This window comes from Polyodon spathula, chromosome 20 (assembly GCF_017654505.1).
Source record: "Polyodon spathula isolate WHYD16114869_AA chromosome 20, ASM1765450v1, whole genome shotgun sequence".
Taxonomy (NCBI): Eukaryota; Metazoa; Chordata; class Actinopteri; order Acipenseriformes; family Polyodontidae; genus Polyodon; species Polyodon spathula.
In genome coordinates this window covers 1,906,217-1,921,107 of record NC_054553.1, presented here as the reverse complement: position 1 = coordinate 1,921,107, position 14,891 = coordinate 1,906,217, and the positions used below count along the sequence as shown (strand labels likewise).

The 14,891-nt window shown below is 42.0% G+C and overlaps 1 protein-coding gene across 2 annotated transcripts in view; it reads right to left on the bottom strand.

Annotated features, from left to right (window-relative positions):
- The window catches only part of LOC121295568 (oligophrenin-1-like), a 39,394-nt gene that overhangs the window by 18,385 nt on the left and 6,118 nt on the right, over nucleotides 1-14,891 (bottom strand). For both annotated transcript variants that reach the window (XM_041220352.1, XM_041220353.1), the window contains exons 2-7: nucleotides 8,732-8,827; nucleotides 7,545-7,606; nucleotides 6,031-6,102; nucleotides 2,256-2,357; nucleotides 1,851-1,961; nucleotides 1,081-1,185 (exon numbers count right to left, since the gene is read on the bottom strand). In XM_041220352.1, coding sequence (XP_041076286.1) covers nucleotides 1,081-1,185; nucleotides 1,851-1,961; nucleotides 2,256-2,357; nucleotides 6,031-6,102; nucleotides 7,545-7,606; nucleotides 8,732-8,827 — 548 coding nt within the window. The remainder of the gene's footprint in view (nucleotides 1-1,080; nucleotides 1,186-1,850; nucleotides 1,962-2,255; nucleotides 2,358-6,030; nucleotides 6,103-7,544; nucleotides 7,607-8,731; nucleotides 8,828-14,891) is intronic.

Genomic DNA, 14,891 nt, shown 5'->3' with positions numbered 1-14,891 from the left:
TGCTGCTGTGTTCAGTGCACGGTCCCTATCTCTGTCTCAGGCTCTGCTGCTGTGTTCAGTGCACGGTCCCTATCTCTGTCTCAGGCTCTGCTGCTGTGTTCAGTGCACGGTCCCTATCTCTGTCTCAGGCTCTGCTGCTGTGTTCAGTGCACGGTCCCTATCTCTGTCTCAGGCTCTGCTGCTGTGTTCAGTGCACGGTCCCTATCTCTGTCTCAGGCTCTGCTGCTGTGTTCAGTGCACGGTCCCTATCTCTGTCTCAGGCTCTGCTGCTGTGTTCAGTGCACGGTCCCTATCTCTGTCTCAGGCTCTGCTGCTGTGTTCAGTGCACGGTCCCTATCTCTGTCTCAGGCTCTGCTGCTGTGTTCAGTGCACGGTCCCTATCTCTGTCTCAGGCTCTGCTGCTGTGTTCAGTGTGCAGGCTGTGTTGCTGGTGCACGGTCCCTATCTCTGTCTCAGGCTCTGCTGCTGTGTTCAGTGCACGGTCCCTATCTCTGTCTCAGGCTCTGCTGCTGTGTTCAGTGCACGGTCCCTATCTCTGTCTCAGGCTCTGCTGCTGTGTTCAGTGCACGGTCCCTATCTCTGTCTCAGGCTCTGCTGCTGTGTTCAGTGCACGGTCCCTATCTCTGTCTCAGGCTCTGCTGCTGTGTTCAGTGCACGGTCCCTATCTCTGTCTCAGGCTCTGCTGCTGTGTTCAGTGCACGGTCCCTATCTCTGTCTCAGGCTCTGCTGCTGTGTTCAGTGCACGGTCCCTATCTCTGTCTCTGGCTCTGCTGCTGTGTTCAGTGCACGGTCCCTATCTCTGTCTCAGGCTCTGCTGCTGTGTTCAGTGCACGGTCCCTATCTCTGTCTCAGGCTCTGCTGCTGTGTTCAGTGCACGGTCCCTATCTCTGTCTCAGGCTCTGCTGCTGTGTTCAGTGCACGGTCCCTATCTCTGTCTCAGGCTCTGCTGCTGTGTTCAGTGCACGGTCCCTATCTCTGTCTCAGGCTGTGTTGCTGTGTTCAGTGCACGGTCCCTATCTCTGTCTCAGGCTCTGCTGCTGTGCTGGGCAGTGCATGGTCCCCAGTGTGCAGTTTACTCACGTTCTGTAAGCTGAGTTGGAGCTCCTGTTTGTAGGGCATGAAATCCTGAGTCATTTCCACTGTGAGGTTGTTTAATGTAAACAGACTATGAAGAAAGGCCAACACCTACAGCAGAAATATAAATAAACAAATAGATTAATATTAGTGTTAACTATCTATCTATCCATCTATCTATATATTATTATTATTATTATTATTATTATTATTATTATTATTATTATTATTATTATTATTATTATTATTATTATTAGTAGTAGTAGTAGTAGTAGTATATGGAGAATTGTAACACCCATAGAGCATGGTGAAGCGTATAATCTTATTACTACCATGTAAGTGTGTGTAATAAGGCTGTGACGTCACTGGCGTGTCCTGTAATCTAAGAAGCGTTTCTGAGGAAAAAGATTTGCTGCAGCTCCTGGTGGAAGAACTCGACATCCACCTGTCAAAATGTATCTTAGCTGTCAGAAGAAAAGACAGGGGTGAGTTTGAACCCCACACCTTAAGACACACACTCAGCAGTGTGGATAGCATACAGCATACTGGCTGTGAACCCCTGATGAAAATGAATTTGAATGCAGTGGGCCAGTGTTCTGCTCATCTCTTATTTCTCCAATGTCAATGTACGCTGTGTGGAGACGGTCCAGTTTACCATGAACAACACAGCAGCAGACATCTGGAAAAGAGGTGCTCCACTCACAAGACCTCCCAGACCAGCACAAACAGTGAACACGATGGACACTCATTAACAGAGAGGGAGGAAGGGCGCTTACGGGCTCCACCAAATCGAACTTCTTCCTGTCCTGCACCTGCTGGATCTGGTACACATAGTCCACAGACGACTCATAGAAGCTCAGCTTCTCTCTGTCCAGCTGCTCATCTGCCTGAAGTTGAAACAGGACAAACATGGAGCGTTTTCAGTTGGTCACGTCATGTAGGTAATAAACAGGGAAAATATTTCCACACAACATCAACTATAAACAGAGAAATGTAGCTTTTGAAGACCCCCCCCCCCCCGCTCCCTTTGCTGTAAGTAACGCGTACAAAGAAAGCGTCACCATCACCCTAATCCACAGCTCACAGAACAGAATCTCAACTCAACAAGATCGGTCCAGTGGTTCCTAGTAGATTAGCTTTGCATTCATTTGCTAAGCCTTCGGGTTGACATTATTACTCACTTCTTGTAAATGTGACTCCTTCTTCTTGGAAGATAAATGTAAATTTTTGTCCAGTTGAGAATAAAACTTTTCGCTCTCCTTGTCAAACTTCTTCTTAATTTCCTGAAATAAAGAAACAAGGCAGACACTGTAATCAGATAGCAGTATACCGGACGGGTCTGGGATGGAGAGACACCCACGCAGACAGATCAATAGCTAGCGAGTGGATATTTGTGTAAACTTTTTATATACTCTGGAAAATCTACCTTGAACCACAAGATACCTCTAGCTTTGATTTTTTTTCTTCTTCATATCTGATGAAACAAAACCAATGGGAACTGAAAGTATTTCTGTTATCAGTGGTGAGACGATAGACACTACAATCTGACCTCCTTACTTAAACTGCAGTGACCAAGGGGGCTCAAGTTTAGTTAACTACAACTAAATATGTATCCAGCGTCAAAATGCTTAAACCATAAATCAGAGGCACCCGACACTAGATTCATTCAGAATGCTTTTTTAATTGCTTTGTTGTTACTTTTAAACAGTTTTGTTCATTCTATAATGCTTGCTCAAAGGGGGACACAATTTCCATTTGTTTTTCATTGCGTTAGTGGGCCCAATCAAAAAGGGTATAGCACGTTTACTGCAGTTAGTTCCCACAAGCTGCAATTTCACTTTTATTTTTAACTTCACCTTTAAAAAAAGTATCAAAAATCAAAACACATTTATATTGTTGTAATTTTGCAAAACCCAATTGCAATGGTCTTCTACTGGCGATGCAATGACACTGTAACTACAATAAATCTAAAATTTTATTTTTACAATAAAAAACACAAAAAGGTGCAATTTCAAGAACTTCCCCGTAACCTGTGGAACTGTGCTAACTCATTCCCGTATAGCACAAGACTGTGAGCAGATCCTCAGCAACAACATATTACCCTGTCATTGTGACAAATAAGGGCTTCACACAAGGACTATTTCTGCTGGCTTAAGTATAATTGTGTAAACGGCCGCGACAGCAAGATTAACAGTTTTGCAGGACAGAAATGGTTTAAAAGCGTTCTGTCTTCAATATTCTTCCATCCTGCAGAGCCTCCTACATTCCAGCTGGCTCCTGCCCTCTCTGCCAGAGACTCGGGACAGTATTGCACTCACATATCTACTGTTCCCAGCAGCTCTGTGCAGATGATCTGCAGTTGATTAGCTTTGGCAGTATTAGTTGGACTGAGCCCTTGGCAGAACGAGCAGAGGGAGGTCTGGCATACAGAATCTGGTGAGTGATGCTCTATCCCCTCTGACCTACTTATTGAGTCAATTTTATACAGTTTCTCTGCCGAAAGGCTCGTAAAACCATCACTGCCTGGCAGTACAGGCCAATACGACCTCCCAGGATTTTGTAATACTCGCTGCAAAGTTGGGATGATCTTCCTGATCTTCTCTGCTGTAAGCGGGCGGCAGTGAGAACACTGATAGGAGGTTTACAGAACCGCTGTTTAGTCGCTGCTAATCAAACTAAAACAGTCCAGCTTGAGTCTGGAAGAAACTTTGCTACGTAAACGCTTTAATCATTTCATTTCAGGGAACGCATTTTTTTCTGAGGACAGCTAAGTCTTCAGTTTATTATCCTAATAGTTCATTATGGCACTCGGTCCTGGCTTTGGTTTCCAGTAATGCAGGAGCCCATCAGCCATTGTAAGCGTAAAGCCCTTGTAAGCGTAAAGCCCTCTATACCAGCAAACAAACCCATTCTCTAATCACCACAAGAATGTGAGCGAGTGTGTGCAGGTGGGCTGGAGTCTGTGCCAAAACCAAATGTTTCTGCAGCACTGGTGCTTGACCTGTAGGCTGTATGAAGCTGGTTTAGGTCTGCTGTTAACTCTAAAGCACTCAGAGTACAGTAAAGAATGCCAGATTAAAATGCTGGCCGTTAAACCTGCATTAACCATTAGCCTGCCTGGCCATGCTGAGTATTTTATGTTCCACTCAATGCCTCAGAATCCCAGCAACCGTTGCGCTTCACCGCTGGTGGGTTTTTCCCAAATCATGATCTGGCGAGTGCAGCTGAGTGCTTCTATCATGGACCTCCACCCCCTGGTGAAAGGGCCAGGGTTCAGAATCACAAGCAGCAGAGGGGCTGGAAGTGGAGCAGGGAGTCAGTGCAGCAGCCCCTTTGTGATGTAACGGCAGAGAGACTGAGCAGGAATATACAGTAGTGCAGAGGTCAGAGAATGAGGAAGTTCTGCACTGAGAATAAACACTGTTACAGAACAGAGAGTTTGAAATGACTCCAGAGGTGCATTGGTGAGCCATGTGAGTGAACAGAGAGATTAAAGTGCAAGACAGCTTAGTACTTCTGTTAATAATAATAATAAATAATAATAATAATAATAATAATAATAATAATAATAATTGTACAGAATAGAATAACCCAGATTAAATCAGGCAAAAAAAACATGTTACTGCAAAGTAAAAAATATATATAAAAATGAACCAATGGAAAGCAGGTTTCAGCTCAACAGTTTAATTTATTATCTCATCTATGAGCAGTATTGAAGTGATATGTAAATCAACACCTTTATGACCAGTACACTATGTCTGAAGTGCATGTGCCAATCCCCACTTTGCCTAGCTCTAAGGTTGTGTTTGGCATGAATGTTTGTTTGAAGAGGAAAGCGCTGCCATCTGGAACCAGTTCTGGGCTGCCAGCGGCAGATTGCACAGCTGCAGACTCTTCCATTGGTATCATAACGTCCTCTGATCAAGCAAGCTAATTTCATTTGTTTTGTGAGGGTGGACTTCCTACACCATCTACAGGACTCTCCAGGCACTGCACAGAGAGCACGAGAGTGTGAAACCGAGCATTTATATAACTGGGATTCTTCGTTTTCAGGGTGCTTTTGAGTAAATGCAGGAATAGCTCACTCACACTTTAAAGTAACATAGTTTTTACACAGCAGACTTGTTCTGAGCAAACTTCACAAAACCAGTTAGTTGCTAGGTATCAAAACATGCCTGTCAGCTTTTGATATGTAACCCTTGCTTATTCTTTCTATGACATTATTTCATTAAACAGAAATCTATCATGTAGAATCCCTATAATGCCACTCACTTCAGCATTACAGTACTTCTACATACAAAAACTACAAAAATACAACATATAGCCCTTTTTCTCGGGGTAGAAAAAACAAACAAATGTATTTGGCTAGTCTGGTTTCAAAATGAAACATTCCTTAATACAGCTCATCAGCTTTAAGGCCACAAGCTATGTGCTTTCCCAATTATTATCCTGGAACCTCACCCAGCTCTTAATGAACTAAACCACCTCCAGATGGAGCTGGTGTGGCTCCAGGATGATAATAATGCACTCAGCGTGACGCCCATGTTTCATCTGGTCACAGGCCCAGCCCCTGTAACACAACACCAGCGAACTATCGGAGCTCCACTCCTACATTAAACAAAACTGTGTCATTGTTTCTCATTTAGAGTCATAATCGCAATGAAGAACTTGTAGTTCTTTTAATCCCACTGCTACATAGGACCACAGACTCGAACGACAACAAACATATGGCTGTATTAATAAAAAGAATATAGAGCCTATTTAGCCTGATGATGCTGGCACCAGAACAGGGTCCTTTAGACTTGTCCAGTTAGACTGAGCGAGATCTGTTTGCCTGTTTCTTAAGCTCATCACAACACAGCCACTTTCATTTTTCAGTCTCCAACAATCAACACAGGAGACGTACAGTTGTAGTTTGCACTCTCAAGGGCAGTGCAAGATACAGTAAGTACCTACCTTCGTGACTCCTATTTGCTCCTTTCGAAATTTCTCCAAGGGCTTGATCAGCAAGTCGCAAGCGTTCTGAACCTGCAAATGTGAAAGAAAAATATTACTGAACCAGAAGCTCACATACACATGCAGTACTGTACTAAAATGAAATGCACCCCAGGGTTACAAAAAACAATAATACTGTTCAATTATTTTATGCCAAAACTTCCAAATCTTTTTTTATTTAATCACATTCATTGCTTGTTTTGTTATCTAGCATTTTTTAAAAGCTATAAGGATATGCTGTTTGATGTTGTGTCTTTAACACAATAGACATTATCACATTGTCACATCAAAACAACAGTAAAATCCATTCAAACAGAATCTATATGGGTAAGGGAGTAAAAATCTGCTGGCTGGCTCTGGTGTGGGGTCTATACCAAGACTGTGAGAGAGTCATGGAACGTGTTGCAGCCAAGGAGATCCCCTCACTGGTAACCTTGGCAATGGAACTCTGCTGTTCTGTCACTCCCGGGCCAGGTGGCAGCTACAGTGTGTGTGTGTGTGTGTGTGCGCCAAGAATGATAAGAGCAGAGCTGTGACTGATTGTGGAATTTCTGAGCCAAGCTCCTCAATGCAGTGGAAAAACAGAAAAACTGAATCACACAAATGGTCCACTGCCCAGAATGAAAGTGGTAGAAAGCATAACCTTACCACATCTAATGAGTCACTGTTTCTACTAGGAAGTCTTAATTCATTATTAGAAGGGCGATTATAGTATACTATAGTATATAAATCATCTCTATCTGCCGGGGCAAACTTGAAAAGCATCATCAATTCATCCCTGGATTAAATCAACCAGAAAAAATAACAGAAACCCTGCACGCTGGCACTGACCTTATGAGGATTATAAATCACACAGATAGGAGCAGGCATTGCTGCAGCTGTCTCCCTGTTGCCTTATAATAGGCAGATTTTAGGTAACCTGAATTAGTGTACCGAACATTAGAATCGGGGGAGCTGCAGCATTGTAAACATTACTGTACAGCAAGAGCCCTGAAAAAAAACTGATCTAATCATACTCCAGCAGAAAGGCCATTTTTACATACACACTGCAATGCGGGGCTGCCAAGCTGTTCCCCAAACACAGGTGTGCAGTGACTGGAACACGATTTATGGTGGGACTTGCTAGGTGGCTAAATACCACTTGACGGAGCGTCTCACTTCGCTGAAGAACCCCAGTCAGACTGTGACAATCGACTGTTAGAGGTCATTGTCCTCTTATATTTGGATCCTAAACCTAGAGCAAGCCTGCAACGCTACTCCCCCCCCCGCCCCCCCACCCACCCACCCCCCAAAAGAGGACAGCCGTGATGCTCCTAAGCTGAACAAACTGCCAGGAGGAGGCACTAAACCCACAAGGCGAGTTCTTCAGTATTACAAGGCTAATGAGGCGGATTCTGAGGAAAGAACAGCGATGCCGTTTCCTCAACGGATTTCAGTTCGAAGTCTTGTTGACTTTGTTGCACTGGTGTTCTTACCAGCATCATCCTTTCATCTTCCACCTCCTGCAGCAACCCAGCAAACTCCCGGAAAGACTCAGCTGGAAAAACAGAAAGATTACAGCAATCATGAACAATAAATACTGGCAGGCACAGATTTACATAAAGAACCATGTACTTTGCTCTATTTAAAAGCAAAATCTGGGTTAATCAAGACCAACTGGTAATTCCATCCAGTTTTAGTGCTATAGCCCAACTATAATTATAAGAGCTATTACAAATATAACTAATTGCAATGCTAACTAATGTATTTTAAATCCTTCATATTGTGAATTTGAAAGAGATATAAAAATGTGATTTGAAACGCAGCATTTTCAGTACACTAAAGATTATGCACATGGCAGATTGATAGCCTTCTGTAATTTTAACAGGATGTTCTGCCTCAAAGTGGGGTTACACAGGCAAAAGATTTACTGTTGGACTAAAGACAGCAACAAGGCTACAGAACTGAGAAAGAAAAAACAACAAGCAAAAACTCTAGCCTTTTCAGCACGGCCAAAAAAACTGAACACATCCTGGGGGGTGAAGTATCACACAACAAACAGTTGCATTTCCTGAAACTCAAGACTGTTGATTTAGCACCCAATTATCAAATGACACCTAAAAAACAACTGTTGTATTCAGGGCTCAGGTTCTTCCAATGTATACTGTTTTACAAGGAAAATGCACATGGTTAGTAAACTAACTTTCAACACAGCCTTACAGGGATTAATGTTAATTCACTTCACTAACAACACAGACGGTTTGCCTAATAGTGATTCAGCTAGCTTCCTATACTTTTAAGAGCTTTGTATTGCAAAACCTCAGGTGGGATATACAGGGCATGGAACAATGGTACATGGTAACTGCACCAAGGTTGTGTAGATGAAGAAATCTGAAAATGATAAATGAATGCTTTCAATAAAGTATTAAAAACTTTCAGACTGCTACTTTTTACTGTGCAAAAACTGTTTGTGTGAACTTGCCATTTGAACATGATCAATCTCTAGCTGGCCCAGTGTATACAGCATTCACATTTTTCTCAACAGACTGCACAGAGCTTCCATGTGTACAAACACAAGTTTATCTGTATTCCAATTGAGCCGTAGTGAGGGGCTGCTACTGCCCGTTCCTGCACAGGAAACTGAGATCCTTTGAAAAAGAAAACGGGAAAGCATTGGACCTACCGATATTGATCTCATCATCAGTCAGCGAGTCCCCGATGAAGTCGAACTGGAAACACTGCAGGGTTTGAGAGAACTTCTGAACAGCCAGCGAGTAGTCTGAAGAGAGAAGAGCAGAGGTTGTTACGTGTCTGCTTCACCAAAGCTACAGACGCTGTGGACCACACTGCAGTCTTGCAGCTAAACGGACACCATCGACAGTACAAGAACAATTCTGCTCTAGCAAAGACACAACTAGAAATCACCCCAGTGAATACTGCTGTATGAACCTGCGAAGGGTCACTTAACTAATTTAAAAAACCCCGGACGAATGAACCTCAAGGACCAGAGCTGGGAACATCCACAGCAGAATCGGAACCAGGGTGAAGAATCATGCTTTTAGTTACACTCCGGAGTGGGCTGACAATTAGGGAGGCGCCTAAACACAGATCACATCTCACCCAGGGCTTCTTGAAAAACAAGCCTGAGATTAAAGTGGCTCGGCATCCTTGGGGAACATCTCTGCAGCTTTGCTGGATGCCGTACCAGGGCCCCCACAAAGAATCTGCCTTCAGAATGGTTCAAAGCAGACTGTGGATACAGACAGGCCCTGGCTTTGTGACAGACCCACCCCTTTGTAGGCCCCATTTCAGCTTCCAAAACAAAAGCTGCAGATCAAACACCATCTCAGCATGGAAATAAAACACTGGTAAACCAGAGTTCACAAGAAGAGGTGCAGTTTGTAGCAGTACAGTTAATAGCGGTACTGCAGCTATGTGTATGTTCCGGCCGGCAGGCAGGCAGGTCTCTGGGTCATTATATATAACACTGAAGCGTTTAGGTCATGTTAGGCTGTGGAGAAGTTCTAAACCTGAGCTAAATAGAACCTTGCTGTGTTCCAGTTATTTAATGCAATGCATGTTTGATGGCCCCAGCCTGTCACTGTTTGTTGTCAAATGTTTAACTTAATTCAAGTCTGCAATACGGCCAGGAACAGCGAATTTAGCATTCAAGTCCCAGGTGGTGAAACTGAAAAGTGAATGAAAGGTTTTATTTAAATTTGAATTATAAGGTTTCACAGATTTCCAGCTGTTCCTAGTTAAGTATTCTAATTAAATGAATTACATATTACAAAACATGATGGGATTTCAGAACTCATATATATATATTATATATATATATATATATATATATATATATATATATATACATATATATATATATATATATACACACACACACACACACACACACACACATATATATATATATATATATATATTAGGCTGTGTGTGCATCTTGACTGCAGACCAAAGGCAGATTCAAATCGTTCAGCATATCTCCGCCTTCCCAGTATCTGTTCCTGACGGTGAAACAAAGCTTACTCTGGAATGATGTGTATATTTAAGAACGATGACAGCATAAAAGGAGTTTCCCAAAATGCCTTCTGTTTATTACCAAGCATCAGACTGCATTTTCGGGCTATCCCAAACACAGAAAGGTGCCTCCACTACCCTTCTTTACGACTAACAATGTCCCTGCTACTGTACATGTGTTTGTAAAATCAGTGTTTTCTGCATATTGTTCACTACAGAGAGTACGTGCATAAACATTGTCAAATTCAGAGAAGCAAGCATACTGCAACCTGACAGAAAGAAATGTGTTTACAAGAAAGTTATGTCTACATGAGCGTCACAAATAACTGCATTCTTGTCTGTACATCTACATGCAAGCGCTCTCAGAACTACACTCAGAGGACAGACCTGTTTGCCATCAAAACATCTCCTCATATTTAGTTGATCTTTCGTCTGTGTTGCACCCAGTTTAGACCATGAAAGCCAACTGTGGCATCATGTTAACGCTGACCCTTGGAATGGTCCACTCCCTCACCCTGCATTTCAAACACGCAGTGGAGATGTTTTCTCCCTTTGGTACTGTAAGCTACACTAGTGTATCTGGAGAGCAAATGTTTCCTAAGATTACATGAAACCCCAGCTTCTCAGCTGTTCTCCAGAAGAAGTCTCTGGGGAGAAACGTGTGAATATTTCTCTCTGAAAGATGTTCACTTATGTCAAGCAGAATCACAATCAGGCCTTGCAACAGCAAATCCCAGAAATTCCACTTTATCAACAGGACAGTGTCGTCACATAACTGCTGGCGTTTCTTTTGATGTTACCATATGGTTTGAACTGCAATGTGTTTCCACTTCCAGCTGAATCCAAAAGTATTTTTTGAAGCGCTCTATTTTGGTGATGAATGCAGCAGGTTCATTGTGTGTTCTTCTAGAGTAGGAAGGTCATTTTATCTGCCTCCACAGCTATCTACTTCGCACCACAGGAACTTCCCGAGGAAGGCCTCTCCTTCTCATATTTCTTTTTTTAGTTTGGTTGCAGCTGAATTGGTGTCATTTTGCTTTACATAATGGTCCATGTGAAGCAAATTGATACATCTGGTGCTGGTTTATGAATGCAATAACATCCTTATATTTACAAATGCTGACAGTAAGCTCACGTGCACCATGTTTCTGTTCTTGTTTTTCTAAATGCCAACTACGTTAGTTTTTACCTTTGTAAAACCGACCATCCACTCCAAAAACAGTAACGTATAATCAGTGCGGAGGTGAATGTCTGTAAGTGTAACAGTCAGGGAAACATACTATAATAGTGGGCTACATTTAAATGTAGTAGACATCATGCTGCTCCTGTGCCACTCCCTCGAACTGCATTGTGTCTCCTGTACACACTGGTGCTGGTACCAGTTTCTGCGTTTCTTTTCTCTGAAAAGAACCTGAGGGTTAAATAGAAAAGGAAAAGCGAAGTGACAGATCTGTAAAGGATTTCCTCTGTCCTGTGTGTTGCAACACTGGCTCGACTCATTATTTTGTTTGTATTCAGATGTTATACTGTATGGAAACGACTGGTATGTTGGAAGATAACGTCAGTGTGAATACTTACATGTGTTTCTTTGAGTAGGACTGTAGTGTACCCTGCAGAAGCAGTAGCACTTTAAAGGCATAGCTATACACCATTATTTAAGAAAAAAAGATGTTTGTTTCCCTCATCCCCTTCTGTCCTTGAAGTAGGAGTTAGAGTGAAAGTTTCAGATCCTTGGTACACAGATACAATATAGCTGAAGATCTCGATTTCAGTGTTCATCCAAACGGGAAGATGCAGTCAGATCATTCCCAGGCTCTGATATGTAAACCTTCCTGTAAGCCATTGCAAAGTAAGTTTTGCTCAGACTGTGCAGGGAGTCTGGCTTCTTTGCTCAATGTAAACGTTTCTGCCATGGATTCAATTCAACAGCCAGTGGCAGGTCAATGTCTCCCCTTGGGCCAACCACCAGACAGGGCTACAGGTGGAGATCAGGGGCCTTGTGGGATTCCTCATTCCTAATTCTGTAAGAAAGTTCTGTGTTACAGTTCAGGCTCTTGATAAGACAGCTTTCCTGCACCTGGTCAGTGCAAGCAAGCAAAAAAAAAACAACAAAAAAAAAACCTTCAGCCTGGAGATGATGTAATTCTATTGCAAGTGAGTTTGTTTAAAGAAAATTTGCAGCTTATGAGTCATGAAGTTCCATGGAGGTTTAATTTTTTTTTTTTTTTAAATACAATCTTGCATTTTCTGTAAATGTGATGATGCAGTAGATTTCTCTTTTCCATGACTTGTGTCTTAGATGAAGATTTAACAGCAATAGTACAGTGTCAGCATTAAGCCAGCTAGAACTATTCCCAATTTATTCATTTTACCTTGCAGTATAACACTTTTTATCATGTAGTGTGTATAACTGAGATAGTGAGCTATGAGGTAGACACACCATGCATCCCAGTAGTGTATCAATAGAGTGTGGTCACTTCATTAAGACAAATATATTGCTGTGCTTCTGCGTAACTCGACACAGTACAGCAGTCACTGTGCATATCCAGGAGTCTGCTTCAGTCTGCTTTAATCTCAGCAGCTGCCAATATGTTCTAGTACTGTAATTAGCAACGGTAAATGTAATATAAATAGTCCCATCCATCAAAACTGAGTAACAACCAAGATTTAGGCACTTCTGCAATTATATGAATAAAAGCCACCCATTTCTGCTTTCGTGGCTCGTGGCTCTTTACCAATTTAATGGTGATAACGCTGTTTAAATAGCCAAGAACGAGCACGGCCACACTTTCAACAGCTCTCCAGTATGCAAATGCACACAATCTGGCCTACACTTAAAATGGAGACTATGTCCAAAGCATGAACTGACTCCATTAACTCATATCACAATGAAAGCCCTTGTACTGGGTATAACCACTCGATTGTGGTGGAAAAGGGGGGGGGGGGAGGGATGAAATATGGAATGGAATATGGCTGCTCAGCGAGCTCCATGGGACGCTGCTGTCAAAACAATGACATCACTGTGCCCTCCCCCAGCCTCTCTCCAGTAACACTAAATACCACCATCTTTTAACTCTACGGTAATCCCGTTACAGCAGCCTTTATTAATACCCGTTACTAACATTCACTTACTACAATACAGCAGATTATGTGGGACTTTACGAGTTGCGCGGTATACTGGCACACTGATTGGTGTTTCACTGTACAGTATGCAGGAAACATAACACAGTGAAAGAGAGGTTTTGATTAACACTTTCAAATAACATGATTGAATTTCTGTTCCGTTGGGATTCATATGGATGGCATTTATTATTATTATTATTATTATACATGTATTACCATGTGAAAAAAACATATTATGCCCCACTCAAGCAATCAATACCACAGTAAAGAGCATGACTCAATCTGAAATTTTGAAAGAGGAATTGGGAGCACACACTGGTTCAGCTTGTTTCTCATTCCTGTTTTTACATTTTATATACTGTGCAAATGACGTGGCAAAATGGATGCGATGGCATTTAAAACATTTAAAGTTCTTCTTAACTATTAAGCTGGTTTTCACACACATGAACTGTGTACAGTCACTATGCTGTACTACTGTAGGTTCTTCTCATGGAAAGTGCCATGGCTGGGTAAGTAATAATAGAAAGGGCCAAATGGTGCCACTGTTAGCCAGCTCTATTTCCTGCACTTAAGATTCAGCTCTAGCTTTACTAAGATAATTGCACACTCTGAAAGCATTATCACGGGAGGGGGATCTTTAAAAATAAGCAAGTAGGGATATAGGTCTAAGCTTTTTCTTTTGGTTCAGTATTTCCAACCAGTTTTCTACATTCAAGAGAGCTTTGATGAATGCCCATCTTCCTAATCAGATTATCAACAAACAGCCGAGTAGTAGCTGGTGCTAGCTGCGGGGTGTGATTGTTTCAATGGCAATGATTATTAACCTGAGTGCAAAATCACCTGTAAGTTAATTATTTATTATAGTATCATGCCTTACTGCAAATGCCGTAGTGCACTGTGCTGCTGCACTGGCTTATCATTCACGCCCGAGAGTATTATAAAACCCTATACATGACTCATGGTAATTTTCCACTGCATTTATCTGCTGTACAGTGAGAAACAAGCAGGTTCTTGGTTTCATCTACTGCAAGACAAAGGTGCTAAAATCCAAGTACTGGACTTGCCCAACAAGCAACCCTGCCAGAACACTTATCTGTGATCAAGGGTTCTTATCCTGGTGAAATAAACCAGCTGAACCCAATGGAACTACATGATTCCACACTGCTGATAGCCATAGGCATGTGATATAATGTATACTGTATTTGAGTAATAAAAAGGTGTGCTGCTAAAAATACAGTACTGACTTTATAACATGAAAGCATGGTGTTATTCAACTGGTCCAAAGTTAGTTCTTTTGTGAACCAATACTATGAAAACTAGCTTATTTAGTGTAATAGTCTTATTTGGTGTAATGAGTGTATATTTAAAGAGAAGCAGAGCAACTCCATTTCATGCAGTTAAAATGATTTCTGTGATCCTGCAGCTTTGTCTAGGTAGCGGCCAAGAACAAACACAAAAATAATTTAAAAACCAACTTGCTCAAGGCTGTTTTACGTTTTTGTCTGCTATTGTGATGCTCTGGGTATAAAATGATCAGCCCACCAGCCCTGGAGGGTTATGGAAGGGCTCCAAGTATTACATTAGTTCTGGGCAGCGCATATAAATGAAGAAAGTACTGAAACTTTACTCTGTGGTCATAAGCAAAACAGGTTTCTCTAATTTCCAGAAAAAAAAAAAAAAAAACA